This window comes from Dipodomys spectabilis, unplaced genomic scaffold (genome assembly GCF_019054845.1).
Source record: "Dipodomys spectabilis isolate Male_0828 unplaced genomic scaffold, ASM1905484v1 ptg000096l, whole genome shotgun sequence".
In the NCBI taxonomy this organism is placed as follows: domain Eukaryota; kingdom Metazoa; phylum Chordata; class Mammalia; order Rodentia; family Heteromyidae; genus Dipodomys; species Dipodomys spectabilis.
This window is the reverse complement of record NW_024870773.1, coordinates 14,958,386-14,974,014: the sequence shown is the minus strand read 5'-3', so window position 1 is coordinate 14,974,014 and position 15,629 is coordinate 14,958,386. Positions and strand designations below refer to the sequence as shown.

The following is a 15,629-nucleotide window of genomic DNA, read 5'->3' as shown; positions in this document are numbered from 1 at the left end:
TCGGTGGGCATTTCCAAAAGCCTAATGAGTTCTGATGTCAATCGCAACAGTCAATCAACTCTTAACCATCACAGGCCTCAAGCAAAGGAATTCATTTATAAGCAAATTACAGCCTGGGTTTGATTCGTAAACTTCAACCCCCTATTGTTAGTTTTTAGGAAGAACAAGTTTAGGTCAATTTGCCTAAGGAATACTAAGCAAATATTTGTAAAAAAAATACTAATAATTCAAAGTTGGATGCATAATAGTAATTCCAAACATTTGTATGGTGCTTTATAGCTTCAATAACGCTGTGATGTATCATCATCATTGCTTTCCATCTCAAATTTTCTATGGTAGTTAGGGTAGATGTTCAGGTTCTCCTGTTAGGAAACTAACTTCACAGAAGCTTTTAAAATTTTCTAGTCATGCAGTAAGGAAATACTGGACCAAGATTCTAAGTTTCAGGTTCTTCTAAACCACACATTCCTCCTAAGGCTTTTAAATTTTGCAGGACCTGAAACTGAAGTTCAAGTTCCTATATTTCATAAATACAGGTATATATCACACGTGTTTGTAAAATATGTATTTTCAAAGCCATTCTTAAGGAATACATTTCACGGGAGCCAGGTATGGTAGTAGATGCATAATAATCCCAGCTATTTGGGAATGGAGATAGGAAGACTTCAGTTCAAGACCTGTGCAAAAATAGTTTGAGAGACCATATGTGAAGAGCAAGCTGGGCATGGTTAACAGGCACCAGTGAACAACATCAGTAATTCTAGCTACACATGAGGCTGAAATCCAGAAGATCACAGGTAACCCAGGGAAGAAAATCTGCAGGACTATATCCACTGCATACAAAAGCTCAGACTGAAGGTGTGGCCCAAGTGGTAAAGTGCCAACTGACTAAGCAAGCATGAAGAGACAGAGTTCAAACCCCAGTACTGGGGGGAAAAGAGAGCTGAGCATGGTGGTTCACACCTGTAATCTCCGATACACAGAAAGCAAAAGTAGGAGGAATGTAGTTAGAATGTTAGTGTGAGACTCTGAAAAATAAACTAAAAGACTAAAGGGCTTGAATCTTGGTTAAAGTAGTAGAGTAGCTGTCTAGCAGTACTAGCCATAGGTTCTATTCCTCAATCTACAGTACTGCAATAAATAAATAGACTGCATTGGTAGTTAGGAAATTTCAGGTCAAAGGATATCACAGAAGCAAAGATGTCATTAGAAAAAAATTTCACAGCTAAGGAAACAGACTCAGAGTTCTTAGCCTTTGTGAAGGAAACACAGTTGTAACTGTTCTGTCTAGGAATTCTGTATGTGTTTTCTTCTCAAAGCTGATGGGAGTGTAGAAATCAAACATTTACGTTAACTGTTCCACCGTGTTGAGCATGGAAACTTTTGAGAAAGAGAGGGCCTAAGATGAGACCTGGCTTTTCAAAGAAAATGAGTGTCAGTCATTCAGACAGTGTTTTGACAGAACTATTGCACTGATCCCAATGCTAGAATAGCACTATAGTCAGCAGTGACTAATGCTATATTTTGACATGTGTAGATACTGTTTTCTTCCTCCCTCATTCTCCTCTCTTTCACATTGGCCTCTGACTTCCCTCCTTTTATTTTTCTTTTTTTGAAACATGAGAGTATGTTTTCAGTTGGTTGACCAAATAGGTGACAAATTCAAGAATGAGCTATTGTTAGTTACCAAAGTCCATAGAGGTTGACTAGATGGCCCATTTTTTAACCAAACTGAAGAATCAAATTAAGGTACAAGTGATATCTCTAATATATGTTTCATTTTAGGGATTTTTTTTCGTTATTGTTGTTACTGGCTTTAATTGTCTATCTACTTTCTTAGACTAATGGGAAAAAAAAACTTGCAAATGAAACCAACCATTTTCCTCTGAATGTAACACCCAAGTGGCTCATTTGCATCTCGGAGCCATTTTGTTTTATTTATGTCACAGTTTGAAGAACTTGCTGGATCCTGTTATTGCTCTGGGAAGAAGTGGTTGGATTTCTTTCTAAGTGTGGCTACTGATTTTTTGACAGTGTTTAAAATATTAAAAGTTATAAATCTGCATGCAGTGGAACCACTTCACCATAATCTGTAGGTACGTGGGAAGGTATTGGCTGGGTGTAAGAGGAAGTCCTGGAGTTGGCTTGCTGGTGTTCAGTAAACAGATCCACACTGTTTGGGGAAAGGACTGTCACCAAATAGAACCTACATATGATAGAAGTATTCAAACAAACTTTAGGAAATATTACACTGTTTTTAAAAATATTTTTGTCACAAATCAAATGTCAGCCGTAAGTGCAGTGTTTATACAGTGCTGCTGTTGCTGTGTGATGTAACACATAAAAAATGTATACAAGTGCTGATATATTTGGGCCATTTATTTGAAGGATACTTTTTTAACATTCACAAGTCAACAAGTCCAGTTAGAAAGTTCCATCTGCTCTATCTCTTACTGCTTCTGGTTTATTTTTTGGCTATCCCCCTGTTGTCATCTCAGACCAAACCTTCTGATTTTCTTCTAAATTGTAGCCATACCCTACCTGTCTCTCCTGGAACACTTTTCCTCTTTCCATCATCTTCTTCCGCCAGGATGTTCAGAGAAAGAAATGAGTGAAATGGAACCTGAGTAGGGTATAGCCTTTTATAGTTATGGGAGAGGTTGGGGAAGGAAACTGAAAACCAGTTCACTAAAAGAAAAATCAAATTGCTAAATTTGACCACCACATCTAAAATGGCAAATTGGACACTTCTCACCAGCTCTAGGACCATTGCCTTGGAGGCAGGTAGGGGAAGAATGTCTAAATAGAGAGGATGATATATAGTGGGTATTACATTGAAAAGAAATCCCATTGATTCAAGTATTCATAGTTCTGAGAGTTCTCATTCTGAAATGTGAAATGCAACTGGAATGGGTTTCAGCCTGGGTAGATAGAATAATTAAGTGTATGTCCAGAGTGAAGCAGCTGTAGCAGAATCTCGGTGAAAATAAACAAAAATGATCTCTTCCCCCAAATCTTCAGGTATCAGGCAGGTATCTTATTTTACAAAAGTTTTTTAATGCATGTATTTAACCATAGACAAATCCTACGGTCTCCAGTTTTCAAATGTGTAGTTGTAGTAGCATTTTTCTGTGTTCTCATTCTCTACCTTTGTCTTTTTCTTAATATTCCTTTTTTATTTTAGACCTAATCAAGTTTAGAGGAGTTGTTTCCTTTGGCCTAGCTGTCCTAGTAATTGCAAGCTCTCCTGTCTCTTAGACTATTCAGATTTCACATTTGAATCACTAAAGAGTCTGTCAAACATGTTTATAGTTCCAGCTATCCATTTCCCCACTGGCTTCTGGGCAAGCCTGTGAAGCTATCAAAACTTCCCATGCATGCTCTGGAAAATGCCAGAAGCCTTCTTGTTGAAAGTCTCTCCCATCTACACAAATTGTGCATTGCTTGTCATTGTCCAGCCCTTCCTTCTTGGGTCTAAGAACCTCATCTCTGAGATGAAAGGTCTTGAATAGCTCCTTGCCTGTATCTATCCTGAGAAAAGAACATCTTCCGGGCTGAAAATAGGCAGAAAAGGGCTTCCTAGCCTGGCAACTATGAATTCTAGAGACATACTTAACTCCACTCAAAGTTGTATCCCAGCTTACAGAAGAACAGGCTGCAGTCTGCTCGTTCATCTTTTCTTCGTTTCCAAGTGTGGCTTTTGCACTGTGTGTGATCGTAGGAAAGCCAGGCAGCTCCGTCTGAGAGCATTAGAAGAGTTTCCCACAAGGGATGACATTTCCTAAGTGATATTTTTCACAAAGACACAGCTTGTAAGCTTGAAATGTGCCACGTTGCTCTTTCAACTACACATCAATTAAATATGTGGCTTGGTACTTTGCTAGTAAAAGTGGGAGTGTTTAATCAATTGATCCTAATTCTGGCCCCTCTGTGGTCTTCGGAATGCATCTGTATCTCCATCCGCCAGAAGGAAGGAAATGCCAATTAACCCATATGGAGAGTGGAGTCTATTATTAATGGCACTGTGATTTTCCCAGCTGAAGGAATAAACTACAAACTCTTAGCTTTCAATGACAAGGACTAAAGCATTGAACAATGATCTTTGAAATGTTGTCAATGAAAAATTTACCCTGTATAGTGTCTGGCAGCTGTGTAATGATTCTCTAAGCTGACCGCGTTTCCTCATGGCTACCAAGTGAATGGTCTAACTATTGGAGGTATGGCTTACCGAAGAGTGCTGTCTTATGAAACACAATGGCCCCATTAGCCATGAAGTCCTTAAGTTTTCAGGCAAAAATCTAAGTCGACCAGTTATGTGGACTAGTGTATCTCAAATGCCTGCATTTAGGATCACTGAAGTAGCTGGAAACTCATTGTCCTATTACTCTGTAACTCTTTTTCACTGACTTCTGATTTTGTTAGTCTAGTTCTATGTATTACACTGTGCACATTACAGATGTTTCCCTGGCTTTTCCAAGTCATTTTCTCTCGATTCACCTGTGGATTAGAGATGGCCTCTTAGAACTATCCTAACAAATCTGTTTGTTGAGCATGAGCTGTGTGCCAGACACTTACAGGTATTTTTACCTGTGTATCTCATTTAATTTAATTCAAATGTTCATGATTAGCCCTTCAGAGGAATGTGGGAAAATGATGTTTTCTGGGAGCTGGGAAGGTGGTTCAGTGGTAGAATGCTTGCCTCACATGCATGAGCCCTGGATTCGATTCCTCAGCACCACATAAGCAGAAAAAGCTGGAAGTGGTGCTGTGGCTCAAGTGGTAGAGCGCTAGCCTTGAGCTGAAGAGCTGAGGGACAGTGCCCAGGCCCAGAGTTCAGCCCCGTGACAGACAAAAAAAATAATAATAATGTTTTTCTGGTAAGAACAAGTTGAGGACAATGAAAAACACTCTCTTTTCAGTCCTAGGCCAGTTTTTCCTTCATCCTCTGAACACATGTGGCTGGAGTCCTACAGAATTATTTCTGTTTCTGGTGGTAGTTATGCTCTTGGTACATAGTATTTGGATGTACTTTTCAGCCCATTTTTCATTGTCAGCCACATCCCTGTACTCGGAAATGGACTTTGTCATAGAAGTGCTGGATCTGGGTTGTTGTCTCTGATAGAAATTCAGTACCTACTTAATTTCTTAGAAAGTACCTAGAGGAGAAAGAGGTCTTTGGGTTTTCTCTTTCAGTGGTATCATAATTACTTTCATCATGACTAAACTTTTTTCAGTTGTTTCTTTCTGTGGGCCTTAAACAATAAACCATCTCAAATGAAGGATTCATTTGTTCTTGTTGCTTTTTCATTATGAATCCTAGGTATGCAACCTTCGCCAAGTGTTTTAGAAATGTTCTCCATAAAGCCATGTAAACTGGCAATTTCATCTTAAGCTTTGTTTTTGTTCTTTTTTGGTGGGGGGGGGGGGTGAGGGGAGAAATACTGAGATTTGAATTTGATGCCTTCCACCTACCCATACCTGCCAACCTTTTTGCTCTACTTATTTCTCAGATAAGTTACTGTACTTTTTGTTCGAGGTTGACCTCAGGCTATAGCCCTTCCATTTCTGCCTCCCATGTTGCGGGAATGACAAATGCGTATCACCGCTCTCTGCCTGTTTGTCAAGATGAGATGTCACTAATTATTTGTTTTGACTGGTCTGGAACTAATGAGTCCCCCAATCTCTGCCTCCCAAGTAGCTTGGATTACAAGCATGTGTGCCACCATGACAGCCTCTATTTTGTACATCTTTAGCACTCTAATTTGTCTTACTTGTATAGCAAATGAATTGTGGAAGTAATTAGTAGCCATGGTATATTTAATGTAGCTGAAAAAAAATGAGATACTACTTAGTAATACATAGCTAATTTTAATGTAAGCTATTTATTAAGAGGAGACTTAAAAAAAACAACAGGATTATAATGGAATTCTCCAAGAAAGCATAGCTGTAACTATGCAACCAACCTTAGGTGACAAATACATGTGAACTTTACTGCAAGAACTATTTCCAGTAGGTGAAGGTGGGATGAAGCAGGGAGTCCCAGTGAAAGTGTAAAGGGCTGTGGGCCGTCACCTACCACATGTCACTCGGGGCTTTGTGAGAATAGATGCTGAGTTTGGCAGGATGATAAGCAAGGTTGTATCTCTAATTGATTGACTCTCTTACTCAGTTTATATCTTTCACTCATGCAGACAGAATGTTGTTTGTACCCTATATTCTGATTTCAGTATTCTTTCTTTTTTTCTCCAGAAATCACTCCTGTTTAGAGCATTTCCTGGTGGTGCTATTCAAAAATGTCTTCCTTAAGTGGGAAAGTGCAAACTGTTTTGGGGCTTGTGGAGCCAAGCAAACTGGGCCGCACCCTGACCCATGAACACTTGACAATGACCTTTGACTGTGTTTACTGTCCACCTCCTCCATGCCATGAAGCTACCTCTAAGGAACCTATCACGATGAAAAATCTATTTTGGATCCAGAAAAATCCATATTCCCATAAAGAGAACCTTTGGTTGAATCAGGAAACAGAAGCTGTAAAGGAAGAGTTGTTGTATTTCAAGGCTAAAGGTGGTGGGGCCTTGGTGGAGAACACAACCACGGGAATTAGCAGGGATGTGAAGATGTTGAAGTGGCTGGCAGAGCAGACTGGAGTCCACATCATATCTGGAGCTGGGTTCTATGTGGATGCAACCCACTCTTCAGAGACCAGGGCCATGTCAGTGGAGCAGGTAAAAACTCCCATTCTTTGACAATATTTGTGTGTAAATTCACAATAGTCCAATCCCTGGACATACCATTGGCTTATTTTAGCTGGTTATAAGTCTTACAGCTTAATCCTTGCTACTCAGGAGACTGAGATCTGATGTTCATGGTTAGAAGCCAGCCTGGGCAGGAAAGACTATGAGATTCTGATTTCCAGTTAACTAACAAAAATCCAGAAATGGACCTGTGGTTCAAGTGGCAGAACATGAGCTTTGAGCAAAATAGCTAAAGGACAGCACCTAGGTCCTGAGTTGACGTCACAGTACAAGCATGTACCACACACACACACACACACACACACATATACACACACACAAAATAGTTGGTCATATTATGCAATTTTGCAACATAGCAAAGCTTCTACCAATCTAGATTCGAATTAATAATATTTTATTTAATAAGGAAAAATATTTTGAGGAAGGTTATTGGCCAACCTGATGCATTAATACTTAGATCTGCTATATTGTATGGTCCTCAGTATTGGCACCCCAGTCTGTAAACCTCACTTTTTTCTTCCATGATAAGATTTAGTTATGTAACTTTGATTTCTTTTTCTAAGATTTTTATAATAACCAGCGATGAGAATTTCACTGTAGGGTGAAACTTGGCAGGCAGAGACTTGGCACTTTTGCAAATATGTTTCCTTCTCTTTTTACAAAAACAGGAGGGGTAGAAGCACATCCATTTTCCTGTTTTTGTAATAATATGGTCTTAAGCAAGAATGGGCAGAAGGAAGAAACTTTTATAGACAAAGAGACAGAATAAGCAGCAAGGCATTTTTTTTGCATGTACATGTTCCCTTTTTGAGCACACAGGTATCTGTTTACAGATGTTTATACAGACACACATATATTTCTATGTGTCTTCTTTGCCTGCGTTGTTTGATACAATGTCAGCTGAAGTCTTTGCAAATGATCACTTACTATTTAAAATAATTTATATCCAAATTCCATCTGTATTCTTTTCTGAGAAGGATTTTATTTATTTTTAGTATATTTATATTAGTTGAAGACTAAAATGATGACAAGGATTATGCATTTGTCAAACAACATTTAGTAGTTACCAAACTGTATAATGCTTTTATTGTGTGCTGTGAATGTTCTATTCTGAATAATGAATTCAAAATAAGAGAGAACTGAAGGCTGGGCACCTGTACCTCATGCCTGTAATCCTAGCTAATTTGGGAGGCTGAAATTAGGGGATTCCAGTTCAAGGCCAGCCTGGGGAGAAAAGTTCTGGAGACCTCTTCTCAATGCACAGATGGGAACAATGTCATCTTCCTGTCATTCTAACCTGTGTGGAGGCTGAGATTGGAAGGATAATGGTTCCAGGACATCCCACGCCAAAAAGCCTATGAAACTCTGCTTTAGTGGAGGAAGATAGACATGGTGGTGTCCCCTGTGATTCCAGTAACTACAGGAAAACCAAAATAGGTAGATCACAATCCAGACACATACCCAGGCAAGGAGCAAGACCGTATCTTCAAAATAACCAAGAAAATCAGTCTAGAGATATACCTCAGAAGTACAGCACCTGCCTAGAGGGGGTGAGGCTCTGAGTTGAGACACCAGTACCTATCCCCCTAAAAAATTAATTACTTGATACACATATATTCGTTGATATATACATCAGTTCAGTGGCATTCATAGATTCTGCTCACTGATTGTGGATTTGTCCCCTCAATCTAAATGTACCAAAGAGGTGAATTTCCTACTACATAATAATAATATGATTTTAAAACTTGGACTTAAAATAACTTGCTGAATATGTGATTTGATCAGCAAAATGCCTTTCTCATGGGCCAGTATGCCATAAATGAGTATTGAATATACCTTTAAAAGAATACATGACTAAATAAATTCATTCATGCACTAGGGTGATTAACTTGGGGGGGGGGGCTTAAACTCAGGGCCTGGACACCGTCTCTTAGCTTGCTTTTTCAAGGTTGGTGCTCTACCACTTGAGACCACAACTCCACATTTTTTGTAGTAGTTGACTGAGATAAGAGTCTTAAGAACTTTGTTGCTCAGGCTAGCTTTGAATCTATCTTTACTTCCTGAGTAGTTAGGATCACAGGTGTGAGCCACCAGCATTGGGCTTAAGTGAATTAATTTTGATAACTTCCATGACTTATAAAATAATTTCTTTTTCCTGTTTTCCCCTAGCTTACCGATGTCCTTATTAGTGAAATTCTCCATGGTGCTGATGGAACCAGTATCAAGTGTGGTGTTATTGGGGAAATTGGTTGCTCCTGGCCTTTGACAGACAGTGAAAGAAAAGTTCTTCAGGCAACAGCGCATGCCCAGGCTCAGCTTGGCTGTCCTGTGATCATCCATCCCGGCCGGAATCCAAGTTCACCATTCCAGATCATCCGCATATTGCAAGAGGCAGGTGCAGATATCTCCAAGACAGTGATGTCTCACCTTGATAGGTAAGTAGGCTATCTTAGACTCTTCTGTGACTGTATAATTCATAGTTAATCAAATTTTGGAAACATCAGAAATGAGAGCAATGAAATACTGATCATCCAGGGAAACTCATTAGCAATCTAGAAAGGTTTGATAAGTAGCATAAGTAAAGGTTTGATAAATAGCAAAGCTTGATAAGTAGCATAAGTAAAAGTCAATGCTTTATTCTTGTATCTTTCCTTTGTATAGATGATATCCTACATATTTTGCATAGGAATTTTCTTTAACTTAATCTTTCATAACTCTTCATAATAGATACCATTGTCTACTTTGTTTCATGGAAGCATATCACAGTAGCTTCCTCAGTATTTGTAAATAACTGGGATGAAAAATATATCTACAAATAGAACAGAGTGGTAATGAATGAAAAAAAAAACAAACCACAAATGCTTCCATTTCTTTTCCTTTTCTTTTCTGTTATCTTTAAGTAGTTGTACGGAGGAGGTGCCATCTAACAAAGCAGTTTATGAATACAACACATCTTTATCACTGTCGCCCCTTCAACATTCTCAACACTTCAGCCCACCTCTTTCCTTATCTTTCTTAATTTTATGGTATATACAATGAATTCTTCTTGCATTCTCTTCCTTCTACTCCCTTCACCATAGCCGTGATATAGAATGAGACCATATGCTCCTCACTGGATGAATGGATCAAGAAAATGTGGTATTGTATACACAGTGGAATTTTAACTCATCTATTAGAAAGAATTATGTGTACCATTCACAAGGAAATTGAGTGACTTGGAAAAAATTGTAAGTGAAACCCAGAGAAACAGATTCCATGGTTTCCCTCATCTGTGGTAGATAGAATGTGCATATAAATCTATACGTAAACACATTGGGTGGTATGCAAATGATTAAAAATGAATTAACTGGAGTATAATAGACTTGATGGAGAGTATAATAGACTTGATCATTTAGAAAGACTAGGTCAAAGCCCAAAGAAGTTAGCACCAGGAAATGGGTATCCTGAAGAAGAGGGGTGGGCCAAGGAGCAAGGGTAGATAAATACTTACATTTCTATCTCCTGTTTGTGGTTTGAGTCATCTGAATTTTAATTATAATAATAGCAAGTGTACTTTGTCTGGTAGTGTCGTACATTTGATTGTTATACCTGCTGTAACAAATTACAGCACATCAGGTGCCCAGGATCAACAGAGCTTTTCATTCTCTCATTCCCCATTCTAAAGGTAGACATCTGAAACCAATGTATTGACAGGATGGTACTGCCTCCGGAAGCTATTCGGGAGAGCCCTTTGCTGTTTCCATTTTCTGGCAGATCCAGGGACTCTTGCTGTAACCACATAGATGACATTTCTGCCTCTGTTCTCACATTGCTTTCTTCTTTATGTCTGTGTCTTTTGTTACTAAAGGCATGTCACTGTATTCAAGGACCCTCAGCTAGTCCGGAATGATCAGAGTCAATGATCCTAAACTTAATAACATCTAAAAAGAATCCCTTTCCCAAATAAAGTCACTTTCTGAAGTTGCGAGGGTTAGAACATAGACATGTGTTTTAGAGGTCCAACATGCAGCCTTCTACATAGCAAATTAGGAGCAAACCTAACAGTGTTGCCAAGACTAGTTCTAGGGCCTCCTGTTAAATTTATATTAAAAAAAATTTAATACAGTGCCAATGAGACTAATAATACTAATATTACAATCACATGTGTTTTGCACTTTGGAATAAGTCCATGTTAGCAGATTGATAAATCCCGATCATCAATCTTGACATTTTGATATTTAACAAACGAACAGACCTAAAAAAGTCTTCATAAAATTCCTTGACTTAATAGAAATATTGTAAAATCCCATGCAGAAAAAAATAAACAAGTTATAGTCATGGCAAAACAGAAAATCCAACATCAGTGGAGAAAGTGAGAAGTGTTGAGGTACAAACAACCCTCCTGACAATGGACTGTCTTCAGGAATCTTCTGGTAGGTACTCATACAATAAAAGGGGTCACAGAATAATATGCCATAACTGAAAGACTCGAATTTTTGGACCCAGCGAAACCTTTAAATCCTGACTTTAGCATTTGCTGTGAGATCTTAGGTGCCTTTATTTGAACTTAAAATAATGTATTTTCCTGTGATTTTGTACAACTCTAGTCTTAGATATTTGGAATACTGAGTCTCAAGGATTGTTGGAGCCCAGAAGTTTGAGACCAGCCTGGACAATGTTGTGAGATCCCTATCTCAAAGTCGAAACAAAATAAATAACTAAATAAAATAATATATTTGATCATGTTACCTTGTGCGATGCAAGCTTTATCCTAGTTAATAAGTATGGTTCTTGCTAAACATTGAGAAGAGCATAAATTTTCTAGCTGTTTCATAGATTCTGGGAAAATGTGTACTGCAGTTATTGTATCTTCTCTGTATGTTCATTAATCTGTAATTGTCAGCCATGCTGTTTACATATTCTATATCCCCACTGGTTTATATGGTATGCATAGCTTGATCTATTGATTACTTAGAAAACTGTATCGAAATCTGCTTACTACTGGCACATATTTCCACTGTTGCCGAATACAGTTGGCAATGACATCATTGCATACCTATGAATCATTATTATTCTAAATTCTGTATTATCATATATTGAATAGCTTTGTGTTTGGTAAGCAATGCTTTTTGTTTCAGTCCTATAAGGTCTTCAAAGGAGAACTAATACCAATCTTCCTCAAGCTCTTCAGTGAAATAGAAAGGGAAGGATCACTATCAAACTCATCTATGAATCCACCATTACACACACATCCCCAAACCAGTTAGGGACGCATCAAAGAAACAGAACAATAGAGTTATCTCTTTGATGAGCATCGATGTAAAACTCCTCAATAAAATTTTGGCCAACCAATTTCAACAACTGACAAAAAAAAACATGCACTATTATCAAAGTCTGTGTTATCAGCTGTACTATAACAATAAGTTGTGGTGTTAGTATCCCACATGTCCTTTCCCTGTGTTACCCTTTCTACCTTTCAGAATCTTTACGTTCAAGATCCATTGGGTGTAAGGTTTGGTATAATGGAATGGCAAAGGGCAAACAGAGAGTGTAAAGGAGGGTGAATATATCAAAATATTTTATGTACACGTTGACAGTGGAAAGCTTGTTGAAATGGTTTTGAGTAGAGAGTAGAGGATGATAAAGAATGATGGAAAGAGGTGAGTCTAATGCAGACATGTCAAAAGAAACCCCTTCATACAACTCACTGAAGCTAACAGAAATGTACAAAAGACTAAAATAGGATTCTTCCTCTTTAATTTTACTCAGTATTTTGAAGTATTGTAATAGAAAGAGTTTCTGTGAACAGTTAGGCTGCCGTATTGCTTGAAACTGATATAAGATACATCTTTTAAAAAGTCTTTGTACCATTCCCTATTTGCACTTAGAAATATAAGTTCAGAAATAACACGTGCCATACATAGAAAATAAGTTTTCCTTGTAAAGGGTGAAATAAACCTTACTCCTACCACTGTAATATTTCCTGGCTCATAAAATCAAACAACATATAAAGCTGAAGTGTTTATTTTCTAGTGATATACCCTATATTCACACATATTTTGTGTAAATGTCACCTAGGTATATGTTATGTTGCATACACACATTTTTTTCTTTAAAATAATAAAAGTTGGAGATCATTTCAAGATGGCCTGTTAGGATGGATCAGAACTGAATGCAGTGGTTGACCTGACATAGACCAACTCAAATCACTAGAAAATCCGGAGACCCTTGCTAGAGCAGCCACCCATTGTACACCTAATAATGAATGCTCTGGGGTTCCAGTGCCTGAAAGAAAGAAATTCCTGAAAGTACCATTTCTAGGGGGAGGCTTCTAGGGAAAATGACTTTTAAAAAAAGTGATTCATTTGAGAAAACAAACGGAATAAAGTTAACAGGACAAATAATAAGGGAGACGAATGCAGGGAGCATTTGCCTTTTGAAGTGACTTTTTACAGGAAGCCAGTGGCCAGGCTGTGGTTGACGAGGGTGTCCTTTCACAGGCTGGGCTGTGCACAGGAGAGGGCAGGAACTTCAACACTTCCTTACTGAGGACAGCACACCCGAGGGTGTATTTCCTGCAACCAAATGCAAAGGACACACTAAAAGAAGAGCAGCCTGAAAACACAGCCTCTAAAAGCATTCAGAATAGAGTAGAAAGAATTCTGTTCTTGCCTCCATCCCTTTTGTGGATGTAGAAGAGAAGGAACCAAAGCGACAGGCTGCAGTGTGTGTGAAGATAAGTTGAGGGGTGGCCACTCTCCACCCATAGCCCTTTTGAAACAGAAGAGCTCTGCCACAGGACAATCTCTGAACATCAGTCACCTGCAAATTCTGTTTTTTACCCCCTTTCAAAGTTGGTTTTCTGTCCTTTCTGAGAACACAAAAATAAAGCATTTCATCATACCCACGATCATACTGAAGCAGTTCACTGTTTCTGAAGGCCTATAAAATCTTCATTAGGATTGACGTTTGTGCAGACCTGTGTGCACATGCACATGCACACACATATACACACACCACCACGTTAGCTTTCTGTATGGCTCTCCTCAAAGGGGCAGTTGGGATTCTGAGAGGAGAAAATTAATGAATGGCCTTCACCTTTGGAGCTTTCTGAACCACATTGTCCATGTGAGCGCTTGTGACCTGCTTAAGGTCATTTACGAGGTGATAACAGTTTGACAAGATAAATATGCTTCTGCGTCCAGGACCTCCCCTCACCATCTGTTCCCCTAAAGAAACATGGGCTCGTTGAAGAGTGGTTTGACTGCTGTGAATATGACCCTGTGGGACAGCACTGGGGTCTGCCCTTGACAGAAAGAGCCACCCAAAGTCCACATGCATTGGAAAATAGCAACCCACCCTTTGTATTCTTGTTTGGGCTTTTGATACACAAGGCTTTGCACCATGTACTCATTTATAATAATTTCACCACCTGTTAAAACTGTATGCATATTTCCAGGTGGTGAGGATATCAGAAGCATCTGGGGCCTGGTCGAATATGGATATATGTGTGATGAAGAAAACACTTCTCTGAAAAAAACAAAAAAACAACAAAAAACACTTCTCTGATTCTTTTGTCATCATCTTTGAGAAGGTTTTGCCATCAATATACTATTAGAGTAGCTGTTGGGAGTTGTATGGCCACAAAAGTCTTGACTGCTGATAAAAGCTGGATAAAACAACCTGGCTGGTGGTTATTTGGGTGCTAGCTGTTCACTGATGGAATTTCCAAGCTTACTAGAGGCCAACAGACAGGTGCTGTGCTTCCATCGTTTTCTTCTTGGCTATCTGTTTTAAAAGCTAAAAGATTTTGATGAACAACCACAACCCATGGTTCCATTAGAGCCATAGCAAGTGAGGGTAAGAAGATAGCACAGCATTCTCTTTGAAAATTTCTCCTTGAGGAAGGTATAAGAATTTGGCCTGAGGGCTTCTGAAAGACCAGAAGGAAAAACTCAGGGAATGGGCCAGCTAACAAACTTTTTATTCTCTTTGCTTTTGACCATCCTTGATAAATTGGCCAAATCGTGGGAAAATATGGATTTAACACATTTTCTGTGTTCTTAATTGAATGGAGTGGAATACCACTTCATTCATTCAACAATTATCTAGTGTCAATTTACCAGACACGTGACTACAGCCAGAAGAACTTACTCTCTGCCTTCAAAATGATTCTTTAATTAGAATTACGGTGACATTTAACTTTAAGATGATCTTTGAAAAAAAAAAAAACCACAAAAGCAATTATGGGGTATCCTTAGAACTGTCCTTTTAATTCTTATATATACTGGTGAATTAATGGGAAGCCATTCAAAAACAATTCCAAGCAAATGTTTGGCAAATGAATATTGAACAAAACATCTTTATATTGTTAAAGAGTGTAGTATCCTTTATAGAGAATAATTGGAATATGGTGAGCATAGAGTGGCATATAACAGTTAGAGTCCTGTAAATATGGCTCTGTATTTCTTGTTTCTTTATAGGATGAGGTGTGCATTATGGACATAATGTAGAAAATCCATTGAACTGAATGAGCTTGCCTTATATATCATTGCAGTATTCATTATTTCAGTCAATTGACTCAGATCAATTGACCTCAGAGTGAGACCTTCAAGAAATTAGCCTTAGCAACAAAAGATAGGCCTGCTAAGCCAGTGAGAATTTTTTAAATCAAAATGTTTACTAATATATAATATTTATTTTTTCCAACTAGGGGTGTCTTGTATTTGTAGTATGACAGAAGACTAATGTCTACATTCATGTGTATATTAATACATAAGCTTCATGTATAGATCTAGAAGCTGTTATATATGTACTGGCTATTGGGATGATAAATTTTATATAAAATGCACAAGAACACACACCTGGAAAATTTAAGTTGACATTATGTGATGC

General features: G+C 38.3%; 1 protein-coding gene across 2 annotated transcripts in view; it reads left to right on the top strand.

The window, feature by feature from the left end:
• Positions 1 to 15,629, top strand: part of Pter (phosphotriesterase related) — a 66,761-nt gene that overhangs the window by 34,214 nt on the left and 16,918 nt on the right. For both annotated transcript variants that reach the window (XM_042686292.1, XM_042686293.1), the window contains exons 2-3: positions 6,250 to 6,725; positions 8,925 to 9,190. In XM_042686292.1, the coding sequence (XP_042542226.1) occupies positions 6,294 to 6,725; positions 8,925 to 9,190 (698 nt within the window). In that variant the 5' untranslated portion in view covers positions 6,250 to 6,293. The remainder of the gene's footprint in view (positions 1 to 6,249; positions 6,726 to 8,924; positions 9,191 to 15,629) is intronic.